Below are 14,723 nucleotides of genomic sequence, written 5' to 3'. Positions count from 1 at the left end.
TTGAGGATTAACAGGGGAGTGAGATTGGCTTATTTGGCAATGGAAATTAGCATAATCATCAAGCAACTTGGACTGGAAAAATCATTCTGCATAGAGACCATTATTGCACAGAGTGTTGGACTCTAGTGACCAATTTGCAAATAATCTCTAAACAACACCTACTTTTTTTTAAATGCCAAATACCAAAATAATGGGAGACATCTTTCCGCTCCTCTCTAAAGTATTTTGCGATAGACAAGTGTCTGTCAGAGATGAATGTTGTCACATCAAATCCATTGTTCTCTAGAAACTGAAAGCTTCGCTTGAAGCCCTCCAGCTCCATGGCAGTACTACTTCCAACCTCAATGTGCTTTTATTGAGTATAAAAGATAAATACTGTGGATAAAAGAAAACATCAGAAATTAAAAATTAGCTTTTATGTTAAAATGTTATAATGAGCTGTGATGTATTTTGTTGTTATCAAAGAGGAAACTGAATCAGTTAATGTATAAATGATGAAATAAAGAATTTACCACAAATTTTATGATTTTAATTATTTTATACTCACAGAATAGTTGATAGTCATTGAACCATATAGTCAAAGTTTTCTGTGAACACCATTTGTTAGAATCAAGAAAAAGAAAGATACCTGAACAAGAGAAACGTGTATGATTTGTGATGTATTGCAGCAGAATAGGCTGTAAGCTCCAAACTTGGCACTATGACCCATACTGTCATGCCTTCCATCCCCAGAAACCACCAGTTGTTCTCCAGATTCTGTTTATGATGAAACCATTCTTTTTTTGGGTATCTATCCAGTATTGGTAGACAACTGGGAAAAGCCAGTCCTAAAAAGTGAATGGGGACATTGTTTCTTTTTAAACCACCTCACGTTCTTGCAAGTTATTGCATTTCGTTTCTACACACAAACAGCTTGTCATCCAAATGTAAACAGTGAGCAGGTTTTTAAAAATGTAAATACTGTTCACCTTTTGATGTTTGAAAAATGTTGATAACGAGATGCAGACAAGACCCATATGATTAAAGATGTGTGGAACCTTAGTAGCTGAACCACCACCAACAAGTATTGCAAAAAATAAAAGGAGGTTTGCAGCAGGAATCTTTGTGCAAGGAAAAAGGAGTTGACTTTGCCTTTTTTTTCATTTCCTAAACAGTCTTCATTCTGACAAACAGTCTTCACCTCAATCATAGTTCCAACTCTCTGCATGGTAGTTTTTGGGTCATCTGATTTGCACAGAGGGCAGAATCTGAACAGAAGAAGAAGCTGCGATAAGAAGACAATAAATTTGGGTTCCTTTTGATGATCAGATTTCTCCTCACTGAAAAATGAAACAAAATCCAGATGAGCTGAAGAGTGAGGAATGGTTACATTGCAACATTTGCTCTGATAAGTACTGAAAAAATCTACCTTTATAACACAATGTTTGGACCAGCATTTAATAATATTCCACAGATTTTAGGATTTTGAAAAATCTTGATGTTTTGCCTTTCAAGCTCTTAAAAAGCCTGATTGAAATAAAATTCATATCATTTTACAACCTTATGTCATCATCACTTCCCATCATATCCAACAGCTTGGGACTCTGTTTCTTCCTCGACGTCAAAATCGTCCTCTGATTCAGAGATATCCTCCATTGATTACACTGGTGACTCTAAATTGGCAAAAGACGCACTAAGATCTGTCGGCATTTCTGACCTCTTCAACTTCAATAATATTCCTAAAAATGAAAAATTCCAGTCTTGTTGAAACCAGGCAATATAAATTTTCATAATTTGTTATTGCAAAAAAGGCTAATAATTGTTGCAGATGTATTTAAAATATCTTTATCCCAGCAAATAATTATATTAATTTTTATCTTGGAAGTTGCTATTTCCATTATCTTCTCACTCAAAGCAAATGTTGATCCTAATCATTTTGCATTTATTGATACTAGTTTTTCTTTACTTACCATTTTTAGTCTCAATTTCTTCCTTAAGTTTATGAACTTCAGACTTCTTGGCTATCCACATGTTGCGTGTTCTCCTGTGTCTGCTCAAAAGCCATTTACAACTTACACAACCAGGCGTCTGACTTGCAAAATCCTCCATCTATAAAAAGAGGAAGTCTACATGTAAATGTAATAATACAAAGCATTGTGCTTGGCATATATTGTCATTTCGACTTCTAGTGAAAGGATTTCAGTCCAGGAGGACACATAAGAAGCAAAGCCAGTAATAACATCGTCAAAAATCACCTCTGGTAATTCATTCAAACATGCATGCATACACAAAGACATACATACATTTCTGTATGGTAAATTCTCAACAACAAAATATCCACCTTGGTGCTATTTCCATCCTGTGCTAGATTGTTTGATTATCATGTTCTATGTATTCATCTTCGGTATTATTATCATCATCCCCATCATCACCATCAAAGTCCTCTTCTTGTTCCCTGTTGGCTTCTTTCATTGCATTTCTAATGAACTGCGAGAGAAAAAAGAAAGATTATTTCAAAACTTGAAGTAATTTAGCCAAGATTTACACTAGAATCATGCTGAAAGAAACATGCTGACAATGCTAATGCTAAGGGTTTACTGAACCATGCCAAAAAATAAATTCCTGCTCAAGCATAACATGAATTTAACAATGTTTTTTTGAAGTTTTACAAAATTTGTAGCTGTATCCTTTGCAATACTATCAAAATACTGGCAGCTTCTATCCAAAATTAGAGTCACCCTGCTGATAGGATTCCATTTTAATTTTTTGGGGGAGGTTCTGCCAAATTCATTCCATATTGGAAGAGCTCAAAAATTCAAATAAAGAAATTTTGCAATTGAAATACACTAAGTATAGCTTTAGTGCTAATATTAACCATAAATATTTGATGGACTGCAAAAATTGGCATGAATCTAACATATGCTTTTGTAAACATTTTTTTATACAGATTATAGGAAATTTTTATCAAGATATGGAATACTTGTACCGTGTGCCAAAGTGTACGATGAGTAAAATTATCCCAGAGACGTGTGAGGCTATATATGAAAGTCTGAAAGGCGATTAATTAGAGGTAACAGCATATATTTCTTAGTAAATTTTAAAAGTTTCAAGTCTGCAACATGTCTCCTGATTCAAGATTTCTCGCAACAGGCTTTGACGTATGGGCTCCAGGAATGTGCATTTCTGGATTGTGTAGAAATGATATAGATTGTGACTGCATTGGGTGCATAGGTTGTTGGAAATTGTTGGGAAACTGGGCGGAGAACAAGATGTTTTGAATTTGCAGTTTTGTATATTCTCGCACTCCTTGGTTGGCTATCAATCATAGCCCATTAGCAAAAAGCTTGCCAAACATTATCTTCACCTTCTTCTGGAAGCCTATTGTATTATCTTATTGTTCAAAAACGCATAGGTCACGTGCCGATGTGGGTGCAAGGCAACGAACAGGGCACATAGCAACGCGTAGTGAAACAGCGTACAAATTTTTGAAATTGATCGAGACGAGAAGGGAGTGATGAATTAATATTTCATAAAATCGAAGATATGCTGGGAGCGAATTGTGCTTTTCCACAATGTGGTGCCAGCAGGACAGCAAAGTATAGTGGTTTAGGGATTTTTCAAGTCAGCATGCGATCAAGTGAGCGATATGTTTTGTGGAGGAAGGCTGTGTTTGATGTCTTAACCAAGTACCACGAAGAAGATTCCAACTTCAAGCAGCTGATGGCATCAGGAAATGTATGGACATGCGCGAGGCACTAAAAATTGGAGGATATTGAATTCACAAGTAAGTCTGGTGTGACTAAGAATAAGTCTGGTGTGACGCTTCTACTTAGACAAAAAACAAATGCACAACCCGTCTGCTTTGCTTAGGCCAAATTAGAACGTAGCAATTTAATTTTTCAAATCATTTTTCAAGTTATCCATATATACGACGTAACGATAAGCTTAGTTATTTAAATTTTTCAAGAGAAAGTCTTTCTGTTTCCCAAAAAGGTTTTGAAGAAGATTTTGGTGGTTTTTATGACCATTTGTAACTCTCTTATATTGTGGGGTTTGGTTTCCTAAAGACTTGCTAGATTCTGCTGTATTTAATGCATTTAAACAGAAAACACATTACTTGTATGCTACAAAATAAGTTGAATTCCTTTTTATCCATTAGACACTGGCAGGAAAGTGCTACGGTTTGGTGCTTTACACACAGAGAACTTGCCAGAGAAGTTCCACCCATTGAAGCCCATCAAAGAATACAAACATACAAGTGTAGCTCAAGACCGAGTGGTGGAACAGGCAAAAACTGATCTCTACCAAAGTTTGGAAGAAGTAGTAAAAAGGGCTGCTAAACTTAAGATTCCAGCTTGGCAACAAGAGTCAGTGAGTAACCAGCTGAGACTAAAGTTCTTTGAAGAAGAATGTATGATTCCAAAATTTGAATTGGTAATTGGCAACAATTTGACATACACATTATACATCTATGGTTGGCTGCTGCCACAAAGTCATCCAATTTACACTGAATCTGAACAAAATTTGAAAAATATTCCTGTCTCAGAGCTGATTCGAAAGATTGAGCAGCATAAGATATGTGGGGGCATTGCAAAACCTTCAAGTGAGTTACAGGTTCATGCTATTCCTTACAAAGTCAGTTTGCAAGAAAAATCCATTCTTCCAGTGAACACAGTCATATACAACAGGCCAAAAGATTGCTTCATTCTGAGTGAATCTTCAGACCAATGCAAGATATGCTTAACAGTTGAAAGGAAGCTTACCAAAGTATTGGACAAAAAAACAACTAAGTTGTGTATCCCTGCAAAGGCTAAAGGTCCAGTATCCATCACTCACCCAAGCCGTCTCAAATTAACCCTTCAGGAACATAGACTTAAATGCAGTCAATTGCAAAAACAAATTGATGAAATGAGGCTGTCAATAAAATCAAACAGTTTGTCACTTGATTCTGAATTAAACCAAGATGTGAAGCTTATTATGTCATTTATGATTTATATATTGAAAAGCTTTCACCATTTATGAAGCTTTTTTTGGAGCAGCAACAAGAAGCTTTCAAGTGTAAGAATAATGCTATTTGCTATCACCCAATGATAATGAGATTTTGTCTGTCCTTGGCAGCAAGATCAGCCTCAGCCTATGATGAATTGAGGGATTGAAATGTGCTGACCTTGCCAAGTAGGAGGACTTTGCGAGACTATAGGAATGCAATAACTCCTACAGCAGGATTCAATCCTAGTGTGATAGAGGAGCTTACCAGAATAACACGTAATCTTGAAGGGGTTCAAAGATATGTGGTTCTTGGTTTTGACGAAATGAAAGTGCAGTCAAAGTTAGTATTTGATAAACATACTGGAAAACTGATTGGTTATGTGGACCTTGGTGATCCAGAGATCAATTTTGCCACAATTGAGAAGCAAGATAACCTAGCTTCTCATGCCTTGGTATTTTATGTCAGAGGCCTTGCATGTGACCTAAAATACAACCTAGCATATTTTGCTACAAGTGGTGTAGCCTCATACCAGCTCATGCCTATTTTCTGGAAAGCTGTTTCTGTTTTGGAATAGGCCTGCAAGCTACCAGTAATTGCCTCAGTATCAGATGGAGCTTCTCCAAACAGAAAATTTTTCCGCGTGCATGCCACTATGGACCAAACCCCTTGGAAACCAGTGGTTTATCGATCCATCAATATTTTTGCACCCAAACGATTTCTATGGTTTTTGCTGATGCCCCACACCTCCTCAAGACCGCCCGTAACTGCCTGTATCATTCTGGCACAGGAAAATCTACATGTTACATGTGGAACAATGGAAAGTACCTTCTTTAGCAACACATATGCCAGTTGGTAAATGATGATATGGACAAAGGTTTGAAGCTTTGTCCAAAGTTGTCAAGTTCACACACACAGCTAACCTCCTTTGGGGTAATGAATGTGTCATTAGCTGCACAAGTTTTAAGTGCAACTACAGCAAACACACTTAAACAATTTTATGACAGTGACACACATGGGACTGCAGAATTTTGCAAAATGATGGACATGTTCTTTGATGCACTCAATGTCCGAAGCACTAAGGTAGGTCAATTTAAGCGGAAGGAGTTCCTACAGCCTTACACCAGTTTAAATGATGAGCGGTTTCACTGGCTTGAAAATGTATTTTTGAAATACTTGTCAGATTGGAAAGCAAGCACCATGTGCAGAGATGGCAATTTCAGTGAAAGCGCGAGGGACAAAATGTTTCTGTCTTGGCAAACACACGAAGGCTTGCAGATCGCTGTGTATTCAGTCATTGAAGCCACTAGGTTCCTTCTAACCAGTGGAATGAAGTTTGTTCTCACCAGCCGCTTTAACCAGGATGTTGTTGAAGAATATTTCAGTAGACAACGCTCTCTGGGTCGTCGTAGTGACAATCCAGAAATGCGAATGTTGGGGTACAATGATAACACAATCAGAATACAAAGATCAAACGTACCTGTTAAAGGAAACACAAGAGGAGGACATATCCAAAAAAGACAAGTCTCATGGTCAATTGTAGATGAAACAAAATTAGCTAAAAGAAAACCTAAGTCCAGCTAGATAATGACACTTAAATTAACTAAAAGAGAAACCACAGTTAAATGCAACTAGTCTTGTTTAACATACACCAGTACTAGATAATGTAGTTTTTTTACTGTTAAAAGATTTTGTTGGGAATTGCTCTGAAAAACCACATATCATCAGATTTTCTGAAACAATTCGATTTTAAAATGTTATAATTTCAAAATTCTCTCTGCTTTGACCTGCACCTATCATTGCTACATGAAACTTGGCTCCAAGAGAATTATAAGATAACATTAATATTCTAAGTAACATATAAAACACTGAACATTTTAGCATCTTGATACACCAATATCTTTGCCTGCAAAACACTTTGAGTAACAGCATTGACAAATTTCCTTCAAGGAGCTACATTTAGGCTGATTTCAACTGAATAGTTTTTGGCATATAAGGTTATTAAAATTATCTTTTGCCAAGTATTTAAGCTGCACAAGTGACATAGGCTGCCATTACAATTTGTTTTGGTGCTTTGAAAACTGTGCAAGGGATCACATGTTTTGACAAAAATCATAATTGCCCTTTGATGATGATTGCCCTTTGGAGATCTATTTTTTTCTGATGGAATGTATGTAAAGTGGAGTGTATTAAAAGTTATTAAATTATTTTGGATTAGAAGTTATTACAACCCCTGTAATTTCAAATATTTACGTAATGCTTTGGATTTTTTGCAATGAAGTTGTGTGTTGGTTTTTGCAAATGAAAATGCCCTAACTCGCAAGTACAGCTGAATAAGTTTTTCAAGGAGATTCTTCTTTGTCTCTTTGTCCATTTCACACAGTGATCCTTCCTCCATGGCACTGAAAGAATTGACCACATCAACTCTTTCAACTAAAATTTCTGTCAGCTTGTTGCAGTTGATCTTGGTGATGTGTCCAGATTCTGTTGCCTTGCGGAACTCTTCTTCTACATAGCTGAAAAACCTAACACAATCATTGTTCACTCCCCATAAACCTCCTTTTGTTTGGCATTGTATTTGCTGTTGAGCTGAAATATCTTCCAGTCTCAATGAATTCAAAAATGTTAACATAGCTATAGAGCTTTTTGATTTTTGGCTGTTTGAGACTTGGTGCAGTTTCTTAACAACAGAATCCACAACATATCCTGCCAGATATTGTAAACCGAACATCTCCTGTTCAGTGATTTTCTTTGGGACTGCTAGTTGCTCTGCTAGTTGTCTTGAAATGGGAGACAATCTTGTCTGCTAGTCTAGTTGCAACCAGTGTGCACCCAGGAAAGGGTAAATTTGGGAAAAACTTTTCAGCATTCATTGCAACTGAACCATAATACTCAGAATAAAATTTCTCGGCATCTGAATTTTTCCAAAGTCTGCTGCAATGTTTCAACAATTCCGTTCTTAGGTTTTCACTTTCTTTGTCAAACACAAACATTTTAATAGCATTGCGAAGTTCAACTAGATAGCATTTATCAGTCGCAAGGTCATTCTTGGCTTCATTGACCAACTGAACGATGTCTGCACAACTGAATTGTCCAAACTTAAAGAAAACCCGAAAGTCACGTTTAGAATAATTAGCATACGATCAGTGTCAGATTAGCAGGGAATCTAGGTTGCTACGAAACTAGGTCTCTTTCCATATCTTTTTTGCAACTAATGCGAGCTAAGTTTCAATTTTTCAAGTTTTGAAATCTATAACAAAGTCTTAGTATTTCTCAAATTTTAAGATGCTTTTAGATAGTTAATATGTACGTGGCCTTTTCTTGTTGCTAATATGACCTTAAGGTTTTCCATAGGTTTGGACACGGCTCTGTCAATACTTTCTGTATAATTTATTTTGGTAACTATGTTGCCAGGGACGGTGGAACGACTAAGGGGCAAGGGGCAGGCTTGAGTAAAAGGGCATTCGAAAAATAATTCGCAGCTACTAACAATTCGTTCGTAACCATCATTTTGTTTCGAACTCAATCAGGGGCGGCGCCGCTATCTGTTTCAGCTTCACCCATTCGTTACCTACCCCACTATTACACCGTCATGAATAAGGCAGTACCGTCAAAAACCTCTGTGAAAAGGGCACTTTGGCTACCCCTGCCCCTTCTGTCAAAAGCGACAAGGGCGGTTGACTCCCGCGCCCCTTTTTGGCGACACTGTATGTCGCAGATGGGTTTCATTCTACAGAGACTGTATGCTAAAGAAAAAATGCGTCAAGAAAGACAATTTATTGCTAAATTTAGGCTTATAATATTGGATTCATTTGCATTGAATTGCTTTTGATTTGTGCTGTTCCTACCTATCATTCATACTTGTTGCTCTAGCTCTTGATTTCCTCAGTAAGATTCCATGTTTATCTTATCTGTATTAGCATGGTTATTACAACGGCAATTACACTGGTGCAGTTTACATAGACCTAAGTAAAGCTTTTGATACCATCAGCCATTCTATCCTGGTCGACACTCTACCTGAATATGGCATCTTAGGGAAGGCTCAAGATGTGGTTGTGCGATTACCTGTTCTCAACATCAGAACAGGTCTCGTTTCAAGGAAAACTCTCATCTGCGGAAAACACGGAGGAAAATTGTAATATGCAAAAATGGTGGCCAAATATCACGTGCAATGTGTTGCTGCGCTGCGATGCGTAGAGACGACACAAAAAATGCAAGATTATTACTACAAAAAAAATCCTCTACTTTGGTTTGGCAAAATTAATAGAACCTTCAGTACATCAACAGAAGCAAGAATTATTAATTTTTTAACACTAGTCAATATAACCAACAGCTTCAACTACTTACTGCTTCAAAGCTGAAAAGACAACATCACTGGCCTATAACAATGCAGTGAACATCATACTTTTTAAATGAGTTGTATCTGGAAAACAAGGCTTGGCCACATGGGGTAGAGAAATATGGTAGGCACAGTTTTTCTTCAGCTTTCGATTGATATAAGTGGTTTCTTTCTAAAAATGTTTTCCTAGAAGTGCGAGAAGTTACGCTGAAAAATGATACTTTTTAAACAAGTTGAATCTTGAAAAAAGACTTGGCCACATAGGGTAGCGAAATATGGTAAGCACTTTTTTCCTTCAGCTTTCGACTGGTATAAGTGGTTTCTTTCTAAAAATGTTTTCCTAGAAACACGAAAAGTTTTATTATCACGCAGTTTTGTTTTACTTATATTTGAAGGGAATCTCCCAAAATCCATTGAATACCAGCTACCAGGGTGTACAAGCACCGCGGAGCGTTGCGAAAAGTGGGGGATCTAAAAACGTGCGATGGCTCAAACCGAGTAAAAAAGGCTTTTATGGTGGTGGTTCACTTCTTAATATTTTGTATTAGCCCGTGCTTGGCGATGTCTGGGGGTAAAAACAGATTTATAGGTCAAACGGACCTTAATCTAACACGACATAACATGCCAGCCAATCAATGATATTGGTGGATTTTCAAGAAATTTCCGAGCTCTTGCCTTTTCCAAATTTCAATGGTTTCTTAATCTTTTTTAATACTGAAGTTTCTCAACATTTTCTGACTGCCCAGTACTCGTTTCATATAAAGAGGTTCTTTTAAAGAATGAAAGTAAAAAGGGTAGCAAGGCTTAAAGGTATAGGGGTGCCGTCATAGAAGGTTACAATATAGTACATATCAACTGCAATGGAATAAGGTTACTTCCCTGTATACTGGTGTTGAAATATGTCTTGAAAAATGATTCTGGGTATTCGCAGAATTCTAAAAAGTTGTTGCTGTCGCATAGAGAAATAAGAGCACCATTTGTGTAATGATAGTGGCTATCCGGTAGGCAAATGGTTTTGTTTTGGATGCACAATGCTACAGACTTGTCGGGTGGGCAAATCAATACACATGCCAAAATAGGGGCTGAATCGCGAAGAGCCAACAGATGTGTTGCCAGATTGCTAACATCAACAATGCGTACGATACAGTCTGGCATGTACACCTGTAACTCGGAGTATTGGATAACCTCCTCGACCGGTAATAGGAGCTGCTGCGCCCTATACACTAATAATTTCATAGAGCTTGTTTCCCTTCGTCATTTTTTTCTTGTAAATTTTGACAATTACTGGAACAACTGTTAAAGCATCTCCCTAAAGAAGAATCTCACCGCGGAGAACAGAAGAACAGGCGATTGTGGGGATAACAGTACACGAGGAAATTTGCTCTCCCCATCCCAGAAGTCCATACTGACTCAGCTGACTTGGCAGCACATACTCAACAATATTGCCAACCACCCGCGCCTTCACTTCCTCCTCTTTAAATCCTTTTTCTTTGCCATTTGTCGTCGCATGCCATTTGCATCTGCATGAATAATCTTTCCCTTCTGCACTACATAAATTTTTCGGACACATCGGAAAAGATCCGGCTTTTCCTCTTCTGTGTCCACGAACGAGATGAATGCATTTTTTGCAATGCAGCGGCTTTGATTTTGGGACCTTAGAATTGCAGTTGGCCGTTCTTGATCTTTCTTGACCCTGAAAATTGATATTTTTTTAATTAATGTTACAATGAATGGCCTGAGGCGATAGACTGATACTTTAGGTAATTAACAGCTTGACAAGTACTGTGGTCTGGACCCTAGTCAGGACTTTAATCACGTGACCCCCACGTTGTAAACAGGCCTAAATATTGCTTTTATGCTTTCGTTTCGTTCATTACTCAGCAGTAATTTCATACGACATAAATACGTTATCTTGGGATTTTTTTGTATATAGTATCATGATGTTTTGTATATAGTTGGAATTTGTTTGTCTCTTTCTGTATTTCACACAGCTAACTTCTTTTCCGGCATGCCCCTATACACTGTGAGGGACATAAATCAATGAGAACTTTGACTAGCATGGAAAAACGCAATTTTATTGGATATTGATCAAATCTATTTTGGGCGCAACAAAATACACTTGGAGATTTTAAGTATTTCAAGGTAAAATATACTTAATAAAGTAGGTATGTAAAAAGACTAAATGTTCCAGCAACAAACAATTTAGAAAGCTTGCAACTTCCAAGGGCATGGTCTTGGTTTATCTATTTATACTCGAAGATGCTAAAATTTGTTGCAACACACATTAGTTGCATTATATGCCTTCAAATTGGCAATCTCTTGTGAACTATTTTTGTGTTCCATGTCAACAAATTTCTTCCAGACTGATTCGATATCAATTGTATCCTCTTTCTCCTCCGCAACCTCATGATTATGCTGAGATCTTTTTGATTGGAAAACTGCTTTGACTTTTCTCTGAAGCATCGAATCATCATCACCATCAACAGTTTGGGCTCTAATGATAAAGTGAGTGTTTTCAACAGGGTATTCGTCAGTAGTTGTAATATGCGTCTGTAAAAATCGATATAAATCTAGATTGTTTTTTTTCAGAATAGAACGTTTGAGATCCATACGAGTGGTGCTTTGTTTTAATGATAACGGCGAAAGCTGTAGAACAGGACCCAGACAGAAATCATTGAAGATAAATACATGGCAAATGAGTTCAATCGAAAGACAACGCTGTAAGAAGAGAGCACTAGTGGAATGTAATTGTCAAGGAGGTTGAGAAGTATACCATGCAAGGGATGTTGCATTTGCGAAAAGATTTTTTGATAAAGGACGAATTAAAGTCCAGCCACCCTAGACAACTTCTAGGAGCAATGATGTTCTCCATGGCTTTGGCTTATCTGCTAACTTTTGTTTTGGAAAAAGACTTTCATAGATATATTTGAAGAATGAATGTAAGTTTTGCATCAAAGTTTCTTCAAAATTTAAAGAAACGTGAAGAGGACCTAACATTGGAACAGCAGCCTGCAAAGGATCGGTAAACTGTCTATCAGATGGATCGGTAAATCATCACTTGTTCTTGGCTTTGCGTAATGATGGAGCCCTTCGTTTTCCCAGACAGGAGTGTTTGTGTTTTGATTTGCATATCTTTCTCGACAATTAACAGGAGGCTGGAAGGGACATCTAGAATAAGCAACTTTTCTTACGTGAAACTGAGCAGGCCAATCACCAGGGATGATCAATGCATATTCTGTCATGTACTGCCTCATTTCTGTTCTTCCAAGTTCCAAGAATTTCCAAAGCCATTCTTAAAAGTCTGAAGTACTTTTCAGCTGATGAATGGTAAATTCGATCAAATGAACGTTATCAAGGCATCTCATCTTCCTCACATTGTTTGACTCGCTATACATATGAGCATGAAGTTTATTGCGTTCTGCCTCTGGACTAAAGAGCTCTGTTGCAAACCATTCTGGCATTCGATCGCAGAAAGTCATTGCCAAGTTATGCATTGTCTGTTCACTGGATAGTTCATTTTGAAGATTACAGACATGGACACCTGATGGGATTTGAGGAGAATTGAATGACGTTAAAGGAGTAGCCACAAATCTTCAAAGCAGTTCTACAGGGGAATTTCCAACACACACCTAAGCCCAAAACCCAGGATCCACAGCAAAAATCACAACTGATGCGGTTTGCTACAATAAAATATAGCAAATCAACTCTAAATCAACTTTAAATCGACAAAATATGAACGAAACGATTAAGAAACTTACAATAATGCATATACAAGGAATAACAAAGAAACTGATACAAATTATGAAGAAACTAATAGAACAAGGTTACTGTTACTTACAAGCTTTATTTCCTTGTAGCTTTAAAGGCTCAGCAAACACATAACCAAAACCACAGCATGCTGCCAAAAATACTTTTATCCCGGTCTACTTTCGTTTCTTATCCTTGTCTCTAACAGCCCCGAAAACAAGGCGTGCTTCGCTTTTATAGCTACAAACATGAAACCGAGGCTAAATCCAACTACACTACGTGTCACTACATTACTGAACCAAATGAGCAAACCAAATTTACGATGAAGCAACTAAACAGAGAAAAAACAACAATATTTCAATGCACAGGGGAAAATAGGCCCCGTGTCCCTTGATTATATATTTGCGCGTTACAAGAGGTATTGCATTTATTTCAGGGAAAATTCGACAGACAATGGTACACATGTTATTTACTTTTGATGTAGATGATTCAGTTGGGCGGCGTTTGGCATGGATTGTTGTGTAGTCATCAATGATGCAAACAATTAACCACCCATTTTCTGTAGCCAGTGAAATTGCATTATTAACTGACTCGGCATTTCTTTCTGCTAACTTTTTGAATTCGTTTTCCACTGTTCGGTCCACTGTTCGGCTGGTTACGGTATTTCCCATTCTTTTTTCGGTATCAAGTCCCTCTTGCGTAGTATGATACATTTTTAAATACATACCATGGTCTTTCTGCAAATAATTACATTTTTGGCTTCGTCCATAACACAATTCATAAATAACGTTCATGGCAACATATTCATTTTTCCTTTTTTTTCCTTCTGAATGCCTGACATCATTCATGGATTTGCATAAATTATAAAACAATGTTGGCGCACCGTTTCTCTTGCAAAACTCTGCAAATTCGGTTGGATCGTAAATGGTTGGCTGTTGCTTGATATGAAATTCTTTATGCATCGCCGAAACAAGCCGCTTAATCTCTAAATTGACGTTTGTTCCTGTAAGTTAAAAAATGATAGAAAATATTTGACCAATTATAATTTTTACGCCCCCCCCCCCCTCCTACTTTCTAGCAAGAATCTGAATCTGGAACTGTCCACCTCCGGCCCTTTCATCATTGCTTTGAAACCTATATTGTGTGTTTGTGTGTCCAAGCTTTGAGATCATTTCATTTTTTAATTTTCATTTTTTTAATTTTTCTTTTCCATCAATCTATTTTATATACAATCTAATAAATATTACAGTACAACTAAATACAACTACAATAATAAAAAATTTATTACATCAAACAAACAAAAAGATAAATATGAGACTGTGGACTGATTAAGGAGGAGTTCTCTAAATAGATAAACTAATCGAGAGAGAGCCTCCCCCCCCCCCCCCAAAAAAAAGAAAACTTCGAAGAAAATTATTATTAAAAACAACAACAAATATTGATACATATATAGATATGAATACAAAATATAAATGAACCAGATAAGCCTCATCAAATTCACTAGTTAAGGAGTCAATAAAGTACCCTTTTATTTTAGATCGAAAAACAGAAATTGAAGCAGCAACTCGCATAAAGAGCGGAAGAGTATTCCATAATTTGGAGCCAAAATATTGTACTATAATTGTGAAAATAAACTAGCGAGAGCTCATTTAAAGCTTTATAAACAAATGT

At 37.0% G+C, this 14,723-nt stretch overlaps 1 protein-coding gene, 1 long non-coding RNA gene and 2 pseudogenes across 3 annotated transcripts; 1 reads left to right on the top strand and 3 right to left on the bottom strand.

Annotated features, from left to right (window-relative positions):
- Nucleotides 1–257: 257 nt before the first annotated feature.
- LOC148957737 (uncharacterized) lies at nucleotides 258–1,635 on the bottom strand (annotated as a pseudogene). The gene is made up of 4 exons (XR_016145154.1): nucleotides 1,556–1,635; nucleotides 969–1,451; nucleotides 629–827; nucleotides 258–375 (listed from the first exon to the last, which is right to left on the bottom strand). The product of XR_016145154.1 is annotated as an uncharacterized LOC148957737 (transcript).
- LOC148957736 (uncharacterized) lies at nucleotides 1,586–2,450 on the bottom strand. The gene is made up of 3 exons (XR_016145129.1): nucleotides 2,321–2,450; nucleotides 1,950–2,088; nucleotides 1,586–1,718 (listed from the first exon to the last, which is right to left on the bottom strand). It is a non-coding gene; the product is annotated as an uncharacterized LOC148957736 (long non-coding RNA).
- Nucleotides 2,451–3,522: 1,072 nt separating this feature from the next.
- On the top strand, nucleotides 3,523–13,338 carry LOC135687410 (uncharacterized; annotated as a pseudogene).
- On the bottom strand, nucleotides 10,615–11,915 carry LOC148957735 (uncharacterized). Its single transcript, XM_089114581.1, has 2 exons — nucleotides 11,589–11,915; nucleotides 10,615–10,998 (listed from the first exon to the last, which is right to left on the bottom strand). Exons 1-2 carry the CDS (start codon nucleotides 11,913–11,915, stop codon nucleotides 10,615–10,617), a joined length of 711 nt encoding a protein of 236 aa, XP_088970707.1.
- Nucleotides 13,339–14,723: the final 1,385 nt, after the last annotated feature.

Source organism: Rhopilema esculentum, chromosome 20 (assembly GCF_057945365.1).
Source record: "Rhopilema esculentum isolate cy_ngs chromosome 20, ASM5794536v1, whole genome shotgun sequence".
Lineage (NCBI taxonomy): Eukaryota > Metazoa > Cnidaria > Scyphozoa > Rhizostomeae > Rhizostomatidae > Rhopilema > Rhopilema esculentum.
The sequence above is the reverse complement of the archived record's forward strand: the minus strand, read 5'-3'. Positions and strand labels throughout refer to the sequence as shown.